This window comes from Acanthochromis polyacanthus, chromosome 4 (genome assembly GCF_021347895.1).
Source record: "Acanthochromis polyacanthus isolate Apoly-LR-REF ecotype Palm Island chromosome 4, KAUST_Apoly_ChrSc, whole genome shotgun sequence".
NCBI classification, from domain to species: Eukaryota; Metazoa; Chordata; class Actinopteri; family Pomacentridae; genus Acanthochromis; species Acanthochromis polyacanthus.
In genome coordinates this window covers 38,154,219-38,172,121 of record NC_067116.1, presented here as the reverse complement: position 1 = coordinate 38,172,121, position 17,903 = coordinate 38,154,219, and the positions used below count along the sequence as shown (strand labels likewise).

The window sequence follows — 17,903 nt, the reverse complement described above, 5'->3', positions numbered from 1 at the left end:
AAAATGACAGGATTTGAAGAGAATAGGGGTGAAATCTGTGACCTTTGCAAATGGTTTGCTGAGTGATGCACACTGGGCCCGATTACATGGATTTGCTTAGGAGTGGACTTGTTGAGGCCACAGTCTGATGTTATTTAACTGAAGCTTTAGGTTGTGGTTCGAGATTGGATTTTTTCCCCTGACAAGTTCGGTAATTGCAGAAATAAAAGTGAATTCGGAGATGGTGGGGGCAACTAGGAACTGCCTCAAAGCAAGTTTTGATTGGATTTGTGTAAATCCTGACAAGATTCTAATAAGGCAGGAGGGAAAAAAAGCTTTGACATTTTGAAATCATTGTTAAATGTTTGTAGGGTTGAACTTCCATAACTTCGCTTTGTTTCACTGCAGTAATAGAAAAAAACCCTTTATAATCAATACAACCATATAACAGATGTAAAATAGGACTGAACTGCTAGTTATGCAATACAGCTCGCACAAGAACTAGTAAAAATACATTTCAGACACAGCAACCTCACATGCCATGGTTAATGGTAACCACTGTTCAGTGTTTGGTGCCTCTGGTTTAATGGACCAAAGAAACAAGCCTATAAAAGCACACTGAAGGAAGGGTCTATTTCATGCACTAGAAACAAAACAAACAGTGTCATGGAAATTCAACATTTTACCTTTATAGGTTTTACTGTACTTTACTGCTGACATTAAGCATGTTATTCTTTTGGATATTTTGCATCTTAACTGCATGTTCTCTCATGTAAAGGTTGGCGTCTCATCCACTCTTGTTTGTCCTAAAGCAGCCTTATCTTGTCTCGAAGGCGAACACAAATAATTCTGTGACGGCCCTGGAGTGCCCCATTAGTGAAACACGTAGAGAAAACCATTAGAGACTGACCTTCACCATTTTTCCTTTTCTTGGGAGAAGTATGAGACACAAACCCTCTTATAACATGGAGTGTGACATTATACAAGGTCCATGAAAACTATTCACACCCCTTGGATGTTTTCCCCTTTTATTGCTTTTCAACAGTGAACAGTGGAAAATAGATTTTGACAAATTAATGTCAAATTATTGAAAGTATGAAACATAAAATAAGTGGTTACATAAGTATTCACTCCCTTCAAGTCAGAATTTAATAAGTTCAGTGTTGAGTCTGTGTAGTTAGGTCTAAATCAGTCTTCCATGTCTGGACACTGCATTCTGTTGTTCTTTGTGAAACTGCTGATGCTTTGTCAGACTGCATAGACATTGTGACTGACAGGAATGGTTCAGTCCACAAATCCTCTATTGGACTGAGATCTGGGCTCTGATTTGGTCACTCCAAAATATTCACCTTGCTGCTTCATGTCATTATCCTGCTGGAAATTAAATCTTCCCCAAAGTCGCAGTCCTCTCAGGTTATCCTCTGATTTTCTCTATACTGTGAAGCATTCATTTTACCTTCTACCTTTACAAATGTTCTGGGGCCTACTGCTTAGAAGCCTCTCAATATGATCATGCTGCCACCACCATGCTTCACAGTGGGAATGGAGTGTTTGTGATTATGTGCAGTGATAGTTTTGGTGCCCAAAAAGCTCCATTTTAGTCTCATAAGGCCAAAGAAACTTCTTCCAGTTGATTTGAGAGTGAACTGATACTGGTAGATCTCACAGATCTTCTTCAACCTCTCTTCTTTGGTCAGGCTGGTTAGCTTTCTGCAATTGTGAGCAAGGATAAATCCCATAATACAAGGCACACTCCCGTCCAGCTTCGCGTCGTCCAACGTCTGTGCCTACAGATGAACTTCAGTCAAGATTTCATATGAGCTTTTTTTTCAACAGTGGCTTTTTCTTTGCCACTCTACCACAGGGCTTTGACTGGTGAAGAAAAGGCAACAGTTGTTGCATATGCAGTCTCACATCTCAGCCACTGATGCTTTTAACTCCTGCAGAGGTGTCATAGGTGTCTTGGTGGCCTACCTTACTCATGTCTGTCTTGCAAAGTAACTCAGTTTTTTATGCAGCTTTAGACCTGTGCCGTATTAATTCTATTTCTTATTATACTTTTTTTTTATCCCTCCCCTGACTGGTGCTTTTCTCTAACGATTTTGCAGAGTTGCTTTGAGTGTTCTTTTGTAATCATGGTGTACAGAGGAGTATTGATTCACCAGTGACTGGACCTTCCAGATACTGATGTCTTTATGCTATAATCACCTACCACACATTGACTACACCCAGATGATCTCAATTTCACTAATTGTGGGACTTCTAGGACCAGTTGGGCTGTATTTGTATTTTACATTTTCATTGCATTCACATTATTTGTAGAAATCAGTTCTGACTTTGACATGAAAGAGTCTTTTTTCCCCCATAAATTCTTGTCAAAAAAGTTGACAAGCAATTAAAGGGAAAAATTTCCAAGTCGGGGGGTAAATACTTTTGATAGGCAATGAATGTTTGGATCTTTGGGTCTCATATGCATACATGTGGTTTACAACAATAAATGTATGCTTGTTGTTTGTGAATTAACTTTTTGTAGAATTTCCAAAAGGCATACTGGAATGGCAGAGGTTTGCCTCATGGTGTGTTTTTCTAAATTACTGCAGTAAAGCAGGATCAATTAGCAAAAAAATAAATAAAAAAAATAAAGACAAACTATTAACAGAGGAGATCAGGAAGATAGAAGATATACAGACCTTAGTGATGGCGAGGGCACATGCTTGTCCCCAAATCTCTATCAGCTGCTGCTGTCCAAACCTGTAGTCTCTCAGGAGTTCCGTCTCGATAGCTGCAGCCTCCCCTTTACTGACAGACAGGGGGGAAAGTTTCATGTTAATCATCAATAAACACATACACACGTGGACAAAATTGTTGGTACCCCTCAGTTAAAGAAGGAAAAACCCACAATTCTCACTGAAATCACTTGAAACTCACAAAAGTAACAATAAATAAAAATTTATTGAAAATTAAATAATCAAAAACAGCCATTACTTTTGAATTGTTGATTAACATAATTATTTAAAAAAACAAACTAATGAAACAGGCCTGGACAAAAATGATGGTACCTCTATAAAAGATTGAAAACTATTTGACCAGAGTGACATGATTAACTCAGGTGTGTCATTTAATTGACATCACAGGTGTTTCCAAACTCATAATCAGTCAGTCTGCCTATTTAAAGGGAGACAAGTAGTCACCCTGCTGTTTGGTGAAAAGGTGTGTACCACACTGAACATGGACAACAGAAAGCGAAGGAGAGAATTGTCCCAGGACATCCAAAAAAAAATTATAGACAAACATCTTAAAGGTAAAGGCTATAAGACCATCTCTAAACAGCTTGAAGTTCCTGTGACAACAGTGGCTCATATTATTCAGAAGTTCAAGACCCACGGGACAGTAGCCAACCTCCCTGGACGTGGCCGCAAGAGGAAAATTGATGACAAATTGAAGAGACGGATCGTTGGAATTGTATCCAAAGAGCCCAGAGCAACCTCCAAAGAAATTAAAGGTGAACTCCAAGGCCAAGGTACATCAGTGTCAGATCGCACCATTCGTCGTTGTTTGAGCCAAAGTGGACTTCATGGGAGACGACCAAGGAGACACCACTGCTGAAAAAAACTCATAAAAAAGCCAGACTGGAATTTGCAAAAATGCATGTTGACAAGCCACAAAGCTTCTGGGAGAATGTCCTTTGGACAGATGAGACCAAACTGGAGCTTTTTGGTAAGGCACATCAACTCTATGTTCATAGACTCAAAAACCAAGCATACGAAGAAAAGAACACTGTCCCTACGGTGAAACATGGAGGAGGCTCAGTAATGTTTTGGGGCTGCTTTGCTGCATCTGGCACAGGGTGTCTTGAAAGTGTGCAAGGTACGATGAAATCTGAAGACTATCAAGGCATTCTGGAGAGAAATGTGCTGCCTCGTGTCAGAAAGCTTGGTCTCAGTCGCAGGTCATGGGTCTTCCAACAGGACAACGATCCAAAACACACAGCCAAAAACACCCAAGAATGGCTGAGAGAAAAGCGTTGGACTATTCTAAAGTGGCCTTCTATGAGCCCAGATCTGAATCCCATTGAACATATGTGGAAGGAGCTGAAACATGCCATTTGGAGAAGACACCCATCAAACCTGAGACAACTGGAGCTGTTTGCTCATGAGGAGTGGGCCAAAATACCTGTTGACAGCTGCAGAACGCTCATTGACAAATACAGAAATCATTTAATTGCAGTGATTGCCTCAAAAGGTTGTGCAACAAAATATTAAGTTATGGGTACCATCATTTTTGTCCAGCCCTATTCCATTAGTTTGTTTTTTTAAATAATTATGTTAATCAACAATTCAAAAGTGATGGCTGATTTTGATTATTTAATTTTCAATACATTTTTATTTATTGTTACTTTTGTGAGTTTCAAGTGATTTCAGTGAGAATTGTGGGTTTTTCCTTCTTTAACTGAGGGGTACCAACAATTTTGTCCACGTGTGTATGCAGTATAGCAGTAGGTGAAGCTGTTCAGGGAGAAAATAAGGCAGCGTAACAAATATGACATGCTGTCACTGGTCTTAATCAAGAAATACTTCATTTAAAGACTTCACACATAATTCAAATGTGTTTTGTATTTTCTCCTCTTGTACCTTAGTGACATCAAATATGTCCGAAATTACGTTCTGTTGTGTTTCATTCACTTCAAGGTCAGCTCACCTTTTTTTTGTAAGTGTTAAGTTACATAAAAAAAAGCTTTGTTCATTCTCAGTTCTTGGATTAGTGAAAATTCCCCTTCCTCATTGGTCTTTGATTCCTTACGGTATTGTCTCATTGATTTAAAATCTTCAGTCGAACTTAGCAGGAATGGTTAATTTTTGAGTAGTGATATAAAAACACGATAGCATGAAGCATAATGTACTAAAAAGACATCTGCAACAGATGGTCATCATATAATTTGTCTGCTGGCCTTTAGAAACAAACGGGGGCCTCCAGGTTTTTAGTAGTTACAGGTCGACAAGTCAAGGTTTTCTCATAAAAACCTTAACAGCTTCTGGGAAATGTTGTCATGCATCTCAAAATAGGAACATGTGATCGATTAACTGGCTTTACAGTAGCTTGCATGTGCTAGTTTGGTGCCTGTGCAGGTGTGACTGAGCTTCATGTTGATGCATTTGTCGATATATTTGTGAAGTAATGTTCCCACATGTTCTTTCTGAGCTGATTGCTACTTTGCTTCCTCCGGTTGCATGGTGACAGAATGACATAATGCTGCTGTATTGGAGCCTGCTGGTGCTGCTTATAGCATGGAGGTGTTAGTGTGTGGGTGTGTTTCATGTTTGTGTCTCAGCGGGGACTTTAACCTGACTGCATACCAACCCAAAGGGACTTGAGTCACTGTGGCTGCAAAAAATTGAGGCTCCAGTGGGTAATGACTGCTTTTTGAGGGGTTAAGACTTGGTTTTAGGTTGTGGTTGAGATTAGGCATTCAGCTATGATGTTTGAGGGTTGAGCAAAGGGCTGGATAAGGCATCATAGCAACGAATGACCACAAGGATGGAGAAACTGGTTTATTTGTGCTCATGCCTGACAGTCTCTTGAGTGTGAAGACCATGAAAAATCCAAGCAAAATCATTGAAGTTAGGTGTATGTTTGAAAGCTCGCTCTGCAAACTAGGATACATCTCTATTACTCTATCGACACCTAGTGGTCCTTCACAGAAATGCAGCTCAGAAAAAAAGACCCAGGGTGATGAAACACTTCAGTCGGAGGTCTTCCTTTTTTCAAAATGTTTGGTATTTCAAGAGATATCAGAGACAGCTTCACAGCAGAAGGAGCTTGATGTGGATTAAAATGTTATTAAAAGAGATTAGATGTTGGTTGTTAGAAGGAGTTCATCACATTATGACTTTTGCAAATCAACAAGAGCAAATGAGATGTGGGTCGATGCAAAAAGAAGTCGATGATGTGCCTTTAATCAGCGCTGACTCGACAGGGTAGCTCCTCTCATCTTTACATCTTTACCTCTCGAAGGAGATCAAGAAGTTTTTGTGCATGTGAAAGCAAACTCTGTGTGTGTGTGTGTGTGTCTGTGTGTGTGTGTCTGTGTGTGTGTGTGTATTTCTTTGTGTTACATCATTTGTGCTTTTTCTTGTTACATCATGTGTCGACGTAAAAAGAAACAACAGGAGGAACCTACAAAAACATGACACCCCAAACTCTGGCATCTACTGTACAGATTAACTACCACATATGATGGATTCCTATTATCAGACATTTAAACTTGCATACAAACGAGCAGAGCAACTTAATCAGAGATAAGTACAAACTGTACCAAACATTTGTTGTAAATGGTGTTGGATAATAGCTTTTTTGGACTATTAAAATGCTAAACCATTGTTGTTACTGTAATGGAGCAGTTTTGGTTCTTTATGCAGTAATAATGCTGCATTATGCTGCTGTCTGACAACTGTTATTCATTTCCACCCATTTTACAGGAAAGCCGGATGCAGCTTCTATTACTGTTCTGTTTATGGAGAACAATTACAGTGAAGGACTGTATCTGAACCTCTGTGTTATTCTGTGTCCTTGCAGCAAATGTGTGTATCATTATGTGTGTTTACGTCAGTGTCGGGTATCTGTAAAGAGAACAAGGTGTACAAATCAGTGACTAATGCTAAGCCTGTCCGTGTGACTTTTAGGTTCTTATAAGACACAGCAGTGCAAGTGCGTGTCAATGTGTGTGTCTTAGTGTGTACGTGGGCACTTGTGTGTCAGCAAGGGAGAGTATCCGAGTGGGGCTTCTGGCATTTACCTGTGCCAGTGGAGCGGCAGCAGCTGTCACCCACGGCTCACCTCAGGGATGTTTCCTGAGTCACTGTGACAAGTTGATCTTTAGAAAGTTCACCTCGGTCCACAGGGTTCGCTCTGTGTTTTCGCTGTACCTGACAGAGCCAGAACGTCTCACGGTTTTATTAAGCTGAATTGATTCTGCATGAGGATAGGCTAATTTAGCTGTTTTATCTCACAAACAGAAAGCAGGGAGTAATCCAATTTGAGTAAAGGAAAAAAAGGCGCTGCTCTCCATGGGTGGGGAAGTCTTGGCTCAGGACTGATACGATCGCAGTAACAGTACTGCTGCTGCTGAACAGGCAATTACTATTGATCCTTAACAGCACTGACAGAGCAAAGTGCTGTGGGTGTGCAGCTCAACAGCTGGTTTTAGCCAGGAGGCTCTACCACGCAGACAGACGGACTACGGACAGATGGCTGCTTCATGCCACGTACTGCAGCTTTGATCATGCTTATTATTATTCTTAGTCATGCAATTATTCACCAGAAGCCACTGAGGTGCATTAGAAATCTTCATGTAATCAGTGATTTTTCCATTTTGGAAATAACATCACCATCAAATTGCTTCTTCAGTAAAGCAGGTATGCAAATATAAGCCAGTCCTGACATGTGTTTGTGCTGCATGTACAGTGTAGCTGTAGAAAAAAAAAACTGTCTTATTAGTAATAGAGCTTCTGTTGCACCTGTAGCCGCAGTCATGCAGCCTCTCCCTAGAGGGTAAGTTGATTTCCCCATGCTGAGTGTGATGTGCTCCTGTGGCGTGTCACCTTCAGTGCAGCACTGCTCAACTATGATCACAACCTGCTTAATGAGTCTGTTTACCTTACACATGAGATAAAGTAAAATTAAACTTTAATGGCCCCTGTGGGGAAATTGGGACAGTGCAGCAGCAAATGGCAACAGCATATGCAGTAAAAGATAACAAAGAATTGCAATAATAATGGAGAAGTTGGGGGTCATAAAGACATTAAAGTTTTAACACATGAATAAATTATAGCATTGTTGATGAAAATGTGACAATTAAAGTATTAAAAAATAAAAGCAATCGTCAGTTCTCAGTGTTGCTGCACAGAGTGTGTTGTGTGTTGATGGAAATACTTCACGTAGATGTGCATGCTTTATGTAATGATTCATATACAGAGAATACTGCAATGTACAGCGTGAATATAGGAACAAAGCCTTTTAATTATAATGCAATCCAGTTCAGCAGTACCATGACAGATACAAGGATAGAACTCAAAGCAGCATACAAGGATGCTAATTTTATCCCCAAATACCAGCCAATGAAAGCCTAACAAACAATATGTTTCTGTGTGCAGTCTTCAGCTGTGAAGCAGCTCAGTATCATATAAGAGATGAATAATGTGCTGAAAATCAGAAGAGCTTCCATTTTTCAAACACTGGAAGCTTAAAATAGCCACATTTCACCACCTCCTCTCTCTCAGTTTGCCTAATTTCCACCTGATCTGCTGGTGAGATAAGGAAAAAGGCTTTGAAAGTGTGATTACTAAAGAGTGACTACTGCTATTAACATTGTAAATTTGACTGAAAACAACTTTGTTTTAAAGCTGGAGCAGGCAGTGTTTTATTTGGCAACAATGACCAAACATTCGTTTGTATGGGTATGTGGGGGAAAAAAAAGTATTTTTTTCAACATGTCGTAGAAACACGCCATTTTATGAAATGATGTAGAGTAGGCTGTGAAAACCACTATAGAGCAGTTTTTTTGGATAAAAAAAAACATCACAAATTTTGTCCAAAAAAAACGCCATACTATGTCGAAAAAAAAAGACATTTTTTCAACATGTCGTAGAAACATGCCATTTGATGAAATAGGTTGATGCTACGGGTACTGACCGTACCCGTAGCATCTCATTAATATTCATGTACGTCTAATTAATATTTATGATAAGGGAAAGTGCCGTATCCGTAGGCCACAGGCTACGGGTACGGGTCCGTATCTGTAGACATTACCGATGAAATAATGTAAAGTAGGTCATGAAAAATACTATAGAGCAGTTTTTTTGGGGAAAAAAAATCATAAATTTTTTTGAAGAAAAAAAACGCCATAGTATACTATGTCGAAAAAAAATGCCATTTTTTCAACATGTTGTAGAAACACGCCATTTTATGAAATGATGTAGAGTAGGCCGTGAAAACCACTATAGAGCAGTTTTTTCGGATAAAAAAAACCATCACAAATTTTGTCCAAAAAAAAACGCCATAGTATACTATGTCGAAAAAAAAGACATTTTTGCAACATGTCGTAGAAACATGCCATTTGATGAAATAATGTAAAGTAGGTCATGAAAAATACTATAGAGCAGTTTTTTTGGGGGAAAAAAAATCATAGATTTTTTTGAAAAAAAAAACGCCATAGTATACTATGTCGAAAAAAAATGGCATTTTTTCAACATGTCGTAGAAACACGCCATTTTATGAAATGATGTAGAGTAGGCTGTGAAAACCACTATAGAGCAGTTTTTTTGGATAAAAAAGAAACATCACAAATTTTGTCCAAAAAAAACGCCATACTATACTATGTCAAAAAAAAAAGACATTTTTTCAGCATGTCGTAGAAACATGCCATTTGATGAAATAATGTAAAGTAGGCCATGAAAAACACTATAGAGCAGTTTTTTGGGGAAAAAATCATAAATTTTTTTGAAAAAAAAAACCCCGCCATAGTATACTATGTCGAAAAAAATATGATTTTTTTCAACATGTCGTTTGTATGGCGGACAGACAAACCTTTCAGCATATTGTATGCTCGGCTTTGTTTTCAGATTTTCGATAATGTAGCCTTTTAATGAGAGATTCTAGCCAATCACAGAGCCCTTAACCCAGAGCAGATGAGACGGTATCATAGCAACAAAGTCTGGAGAACAGGATGAGGCGTTACACCAGGTAAGATGGAGGATTTTCACTTGGAAGAAAGGGGTTTCAATCATAGCCGAAGCCACAAATCAATGCTGACCTTTAGCTTTATTAACTTGCGCGTTGAAACACATGTGCTTCTGGTGGATAGATGGATGGATGGATGGATGGATGGATGGCTGGATGGATGGATGGATGGATGGATTTGCAATCCAAACTTGCATGCAAAATTGCAAACATAGCACACCACAAGCAATGCGTTCTTACTGTCTTTCTTTGTGTTTTTTTCCTTTAAAACTATCGACATCATGTTATCTGGTACCTAAGATTTGTTTTTCTCGGTGTTGCTGAAAGTTCAACATGATGTTTCACTCCTGAGCACCAGTACTGCCTCATAAAAGGGATTGTTGAGCCCCGCTGCGACCTGCACCAAATTTACTGTTGTGTAATTAACTATAGTTTATCCACCAGTAGAAGGGCTCTGAGCAGCTCTGGTCTCTTAAAGAACGGCTAATAATTAGTCAGACTCCTGCTCTGGAGAGGACAGAAAGAGTAAAAGCACACAGTTCATTAGTTCCACAGCTCTCTTCTCTACCTGTCCCCTCCCTCATTATCTGTCCACCCTCCTGCTCCACCTAATACTCACTAGCTGCTAATGATATATAAAGCCTTTTAAACACAAATAAAGCACCACATGAAATAACATGCTGATAAGAAATTAATCACTCTTGTGCGTGTTTCTGTCTCTTTATGGCACTAATCTGTAACATTTCTGTATGAATTTGCATTTTTGTTGCTTGTCTATCACATCTAATAGAACACGGTGATGATTCAGCCTGAACAAAGCTTTTCTGTTTCCCACGATTGTGTTTCTAGTAAGTACCCATTGTCATGTACAGCAGGCAATAAAAGGCAACCTCTGTGGAAAAACGAGGAAACTGATGTAGTGGAGACGCTGATTGTCAACAAACCGTGTTGTGAAAATCTTCCCTGAATGTATTGTATAACCAAGATATACACAATTGTACATATACATGCACATTTGTTGAATCTGATTTGGTTTTATTTTCATTTTCACTACCACACAAACCTATCTGGTTGAAATTTTGAGTTCAGAGAGTAAATATATAGCCTTTCACAGCACCTTTTCTACCACGCATGTTAACCGTCTCAGCTTAGTATGTCAGAAAAATGCCAATATTTGGCTAACTAGCAATAATGTACAGCTGAGACTGATGGGAATGTGATCAGTTTTGCAGACATTTTGTTATACATTATGGACAAATTGAAGTTTAGATCTCATCATTGGTGCTGCGTTAAAATTCAGGGATCATTGAGGATATTACAATTTATGCTAAGAGGACTTGAGTGTGCAGCAGATTTCTTTGCAATCCGTTCAGCAGCTGACACATTTCATCCAAAAGCACAAATGTCAGCCTGGTGGGAGTGCTAGAAAAGAAATCTGGGCATTACCAGCATGTGCAAAACATATCTCCGAGGGTGCACAAATGTCGGCACAAAATTGTATCAGTAGACTTTGAGAGGTTAAACTTTGACTTGCTGGTGCCACAACAACAAAACACTTGGGATTCTCAGCATTATTAGAATCTATCTTCTGATAACAATAAAAGCCTGAGAGATACTGCGTGAAAATCCATTACAGACTTGTGAAGATAAGGGCTAGAAGCGCTAGAGACTCACTAGCATTTTATTCTCTGGGGGACATGAAGGTTTGTGCAAAACATTAATCGTTATCATCTAATAGTCTAAAACATTTCAGTCTGGAACAAATAGTGGGTTCAGATAACCAACAGACACTGCCATCCCTCGAGCATGCTTTTAGTGTGGATAAAAATCCAACTGAAATTGCATGAATATGTGGGTACAGTGTCTAATGTAGATAGTTAAATCATAAAAATGTATCTGAAAAATAGACTCTGACTGTTGATTTATGCATAACTGCCAAGTTTCTATGAATTGCAAAGCAGCAGAAAGAGGGGTCTGTGGAACTGTGTGGGTGGATGAATTGTATGGAGGGTGTTTTTTTCATTCATTTTCCTTTATTTTCCTTGTGCAATTATCTGTCTGTCAGTTGTGTTAATACATGCTCATGTCATTCGGTGTGAATGGTATAAAAAACGCATTATTTAAATCGAGAACAAAAAAACGAATCTGTCACAACCATGTGCATCACATTTTGTGCTACACAAGTGCAGCACAAGACCTGAAATTTCCTTTCAGAACAAAAAAGTATCCATAAGTCGATCTGTCTTGGAATTTTCTCCACTCTGCTCTTTCCTGCTTCTTTCCATCACCCACACCTTCCCTCCACTATTCTGTCTTTTGATCTCCAACTTTGCCGATCTCACCTTATCAGTCACCTCACTTTAGCTCTTTCCATTTTCTTTTTTTGCATTATCTTTGTCTGTCACTCTGCTCCTCCCATGCCACCACCCTCCATCTTTCTCTGTCCCCGCTGCCCTGATGAAGGTTTGCACTTCACTGAGCCAGAATGATGGAAGATGGAAAGGTGAGAGCAAGAGCCAGAGAGAGAGAGAGAGAGAGAGAGAGAGAGAAAAGACTGAGAGGTCACACAGAAGAAAGCTGATATAATCTATGGTGCTTCAACGTTTTTTTTCAACTAAGGGATGCAAGACTGCAGTAAGTGACTTAATGCCGACCTGTCAACATTTAAACTACTGACAGGTGAATTAAATGACATTGTTCATCTTATTACAATACAATGTTCTGCTAGGAAAAATTGGGTATTGGTAAGATTGTTATTGTGACACAGACGCTGCAGGACGTGGATGTGCCCTGCCACACGAAAGCTGCTCAGTTACGGCAAGAAACACAACAAAGATCCCAAATTGAATCAAATATCCATAGGATGCATCAGAACTGGCCCAATACAGCGAAGTCCCTCACTGCAGGCCACAGGACCCAAAGGATCTGCTGCCAAAGTCTCAGTATCAGACGCCACAGGACAACCCCAGAGGTTCCAAAGAGTCAGAGCTGTTTTGATAGCACAAGGCTGATCTACAGAATATTATTCAGGTGGTTTTAATGTTGTGGTAGTAATTTAAATATCAATGAATCACTGAGGGCATGGCCTCATTTCAGTGAAGTCAAGAGCACAATCAAAACAGAAGAAGTAGGGCAGTAATTTACGAGATAACAAACAACAGAGCACAACTAAAAACACAAGAGCAGACTCATTTGTAATGATGGTTTTCAATTGACCTACAAGTGCAGTTCAGTTGTGGTAAGGATTATTGTTTGTTGTAAAATGCTCCAGGTGCATGCTGCACAAAAACTGGTTTACCAAATTCAGTGAATGCAAAAAAGACTTCAGGGATGACCAAATCAAAATCATTTTTTTGCAAAGTAGGTTTTCATCATACAAGGAATTTTACTTGGTGATTTGGTGCATTAACGCTAACATGTAAAAAATGTATCTGAAAAAGGGGGATGAAAAGGGTTGTTTAATCTAACTGTTGCAAATCAGACAAAAGACACAACTGTAGTAAATTCAAGGAGTTAATAAACTAAAAAAAAATGTAATAGAAATGTTTACAGTGTGTAGAAATGTGCAAATGAATCGCCTGAGAATGTGCAAGGTTCAATAATCCTATTCAAAAAGCTCTTTGTAAATGTGATGTATAGAGTCAGTGACAAAGGAGGGGACAAAGAGACAGAGCCAATGGGGAAGCTCTGGCCTTGCTCGTGAGGCCAGCTGCTGTTGAGAACAAGCTGTTCTGTGGCATGAGGTTCTGGACATCATGGACCACAGAAGTTATGTCTGGTGGCATCTTGCTGTTCAGTGCCTTATAAATAAAAAGAAACCAATGTCTGTTACGTCTCACTGTGAGTGGTAAATTGAAGAAAGGGCTTTCAGAGTGGAGGCAGAAGCTATAGATGGCATCACTGTAATGTAAAACAGACAACAGCTGCTAAATAGGAGGACAATTGCTTTGTTTCTGCTCAAATACCCTGTTTGTGTATGTGCAGTTTGCTAACAGTGTGTCAATATAAAATTTGACACTAAGCTTTTGATCCAACCAGATTCCAGTTAAGATATTTGTGCTCCAGGACCTGTTAAGTACTTTGTCCACTCAGAGTCGTGGTATGCAAACTATCATTCACAATATCTCTGACTCTAGATTATCTTTGATCTTTTTTGCATTTTTTCTTGGGAAGTGCAATTTTGTCTTGCAGTTTCTAAAGATTTGGTGCAGGATTTAAGTGTCTGACTGGCTCATATTAGAAAATCTGTAGACAACTTTATCATCTGCATAGACATGAGTGTTGTATTTTTTTATGATTGATCTGATGTTGTTAATGGAAACTGAAAACAAGACAGGACCTGAAACTGAACCTTGAGGGACGCCTATAGCCAGAGGAACTACTTAAGATTTTCTGTGATATAGAATCAAATTCAAAATCATTTAACCTTTGCAGAAGAATATTGTGGCTGACATTAACAAATGCTACAAAGAGGGCTTCACAGTATTTCTCTGTCTGCAGCAGAAACTACATATTCGAAACCAAAGTACTAGCAGTGACAGCAGTGCGTTTTGCTCTGAAACGTGTATGTCTGTGAACTCATCGTTACTGATTTTTAATCCTCACTTTCGTCATTACCCTGAAAATAATCTCATTACAGACACTCAAGCTTGTTCCAGCTAAAAGGCTTTGGCCATCACTCTGCTATCATACTGATGGACAGACACGCTTATATGATGCGAAAAGATAGCTCCCTGCAATTACAATGAGATTATCAGTGGGCTTTCCCAGGTGTATGTGTGCATCTAATTTAATGGTTGTCATCTCAGGACACTTTTCATCATCAGTCACACCTCCTGCAGTCGGCCTCCACGAAGTCCTGCAGCACCCCCACTAAGAAACGATGTAAAAGGGGGAAAGGGGCGAGAGGGAGAGTCATAGAGAAATGCAGAATGATTTAGATTCAAACTGCCTGAAGTTAAGATGTAATATAGATGATAGATCTTGCAGAGAATTATGAATGAGTGGATTGTCTGACAAGAAATGCAAACACTGGCATGACAACAACAAAACAAGAGTGATGCCTTGCAGTATATGACATTATGCATGACTGTGTCAGGGGATATGTTTGCATGTTTCCAGGCTGTGTGTACACAGCGTATGTGTTTTCGATTATTTTTTGAGGGTGGATATGCAGCATAAACATGTTCTATCTGAAGTTACCACAAAACCGGAATAATTTGTCTAATCACATCACAGCTAGCCAAAAAACACAAGCGAGCATGATTCATTACACGGTGCTGTCAGCTGCATTCAAACTCACAGCCGAAGTTTGCTCAAAGATACGTATTATAATGTTTCCGTCTGCATAGCTGGATGGACAAGAGGATCAGGTGCCGTTATCAGGGGGAGCGTCTCATAAACAGCCTCAGCTGGCAGATATGAGCTGGCTCTGCGCCTCCATATGGTCCCATTCAAACTGCCCAGCATGAACCCCTTCATGCTGCTCAATTCTTATCAAATCAGGATGGCATAATTCACTTTGTTTCAAGTCTCCTTGGGCAATCATTTCGGACTGGCTGTATGTATTGTGTGCGTGTGAGAGGCGCACAATCACATCCATACGACTGTCTCCTGTAGCATCATTCTTTTAAATCAGGCTTAATCAGTTTAGCTGTCTGCTCGCCGTCCTCATATCCGGCATGGTGAGACAGACATTCTTTAGATAATCGCAATCAGTGGCTCCTGCATTTTGTTCTCGATTTATCCTCCAGCAGCTGTGCACATGAAAGAGGGGCATGGATCATATTTACCTGAAGCCACAGGTGTTGACAAGCTCATTTCAGTTTGTGTGTCTGTATATTTCCTGTGAGCATGAGCTAAAAATGTCCACGATGGCCAAACTATGATTCAGGTCTACTTATCCCTCATTTTTAGATGTAATGTGATGGCACAAGTAGAAGGGCTGTTATGGAGATGGATGAGCGGCCACCCCCACACATGCACACACACGGGTCACACAAATGCACCGAAGCACAACTTGACATAAAGTACACGAGACATGCATAATCAGCAGCACACCCACATGCCCACAGGTTACATCATCCTGTACCCCTCAGTGGTCTTTAAACCTCCGTTCTATTTATCCAGAACATTCACATATAACCTCTGCCTCCACTTTAAACCAGGTTACCTCAGTTTGAGGCCAGCGGGCATCAGCATCATGAATTATGATGACTGTGTCGTCGCATTCCATTCTTTTGTGGCAGAGTTTTATCCTCCAGGTACGGGAAGAAGAGCAGAATGGCTAACGCAATTTATCATGCCTCTGGCCAGGACGTGCCAGATTGATGACCTATCTGCGTTAATAATTGACCTGAAGTGCAATAACAACAATGTATCGGTGGCCCTGAGCTTTAGGGGGAACAACTTGGCTGGAGTTTTATATATATGAATATGCATCTCTGCGACCCAGCTGTGAGCTAATCCATGCAGATTAAACTTGACTGTGTTCACACACAGCATCAACAGATGTCAAAATCTGGAGATTTCTTTTGTACCCGCCAAAATATACACAATTATGTTACTGTGTATTGCCGAAAATGGTTCATTTTGTACAAGAAAAAGGTGACCTAATTTTCTCCCTTGTGCACCCCTTTATGCACAGCCCTGGTGCCATAGCAACCACTATCATGTAACAAGCATGATAAAAAGAAAAAAAAACATTCAGTATGCCATTTTCAGAGTAGCATGAGCCATAATACACCAAAGTCCATTATAACATTCGCAACACTTTCAAATACATTCTCCACATGAACAGCGTGGCTATATTCTGTGACCATGTCTAGATGTGGTGTGGGGTATGAAACGTTCAATGCTTTTTGGTTATATTCACATTGATGGTCTTGTTTTATCATCTGAGACAAATACAAGGTCATTTCAGCAGTTGTTTCTGATTTTAACAACTGAGAGTTGTTCTATTGTTGGTAACAATAGATTGAAAGAGATGGCTTCAGTAAGAAGTGAAAAAATGGACATGAAGCTGAATACAGAGATCTGATAAGTGCCTTCAGTGACTGGAGTCACAAAAACTGCCTGCTACTCAACGCCTCAAAGACAAAGGAAATGATCATAGATTTCCGCAGATCCAAACCCCCTCTTCAGCCAGTGAACACTTGTGGCGTGGACATCGAGATGGTGACATCATATGAATATTTAGGTGTCCACCTTGATAATAAGTTGGACTGGTCTACAAACGTAGACTTCATCTACAAAAAGGGCCAGAGCTGACTTTATTGCCTCAGAAGACTTCGATCACTAGACATCTGCAGTAAGATGCTGCAGATGTTTTATCAGTCTGTGGTAGCAAGTGTCCTGTTTTATGCTGCAGTCTGCTGGGGAGGCAGCATAAAGAACAAGGATGCAAGGGGTCTGAACAAACTGATTAAAAAAGCTGGCTCTGTGGTTGGAATCAGATTGAACACATTGGAAGATGAGGTGGAGAGACGGGCACTGAGCAAGATGGAGGCCATTCTGACCAACATGGATCATCCACTTCACATCTGCCTCAATGAACAACGAAACATCAGTGGACGGCTCCTATCCCTGCGCTGCAAGACAGAAAGATTTAGGAAATCTTTCTTGCCATCAGCAGTCAGGCTATTCAATTCAAAATTAAACAGATAAGAACCCTGACAACTGAATTTCCCTTCTGGGATGAATAAAGTGATTCTGATTCTGATTCTGATTCTGATATCATTCAGCTTTGCAGTTCCTCTCAGCTTTAAAGATCATTTAATCATCTTTTTGGTCATGATTTTGATTATATGGCCTAACATTTAACCACTTTGGTCACTCTCAGTATTCTCATGGTATCATTTTTGATTTCAGTAGGCAGATGTTGTCCCTGAAAAAGCTCTAAAGACCCACTGAACACTATCTGGTCCAAAAGTGAATCACTATTTGACAAGCATAGAGGATATTTCTCCCAGGATTTGGTGGATTCGGTTTCTACTGCCCCAAGTGGCAAAAACTGCTAGTGCATCTTAAAATAATTTCTTTTCTGCATAGGTACAGTTGTCACCACTAGCTCTACTGCTAATGGCACCATCCATCCATCCATTCTCTATACACCGCTTTATCCTCACTAGGGTCGCGGGGGGTGCTGGAGCCTATCCCAGCTGACTCGGGTGAAGGCAGGGGACACCCAG

General features: G+C 39.9%; 1 protein-coding gene across 1 annotated transcript in view; it reads right to left on the bottom strand.

Annotated features, from left to right (window-relative positions):
• The window catches only part of yjefn3 (YjeF N-terminal domain containing 3), a 52,040-nt gene that overhangs the window by 9,984 nt on the left and 24,153 nt on the right, over positions 1-17,903 (bottom strand). Inside the window, exon 2 of the mRNA XM_022191803.2 lies at positions 2,670-2,778. Coding sequence (XP_022047495.1) covers positions 2,670-2,778 — 109 coding nt within the window. The remainder of the gene's footprint in view (positions 1-2,669; positions 2,779-17,903) is intronic.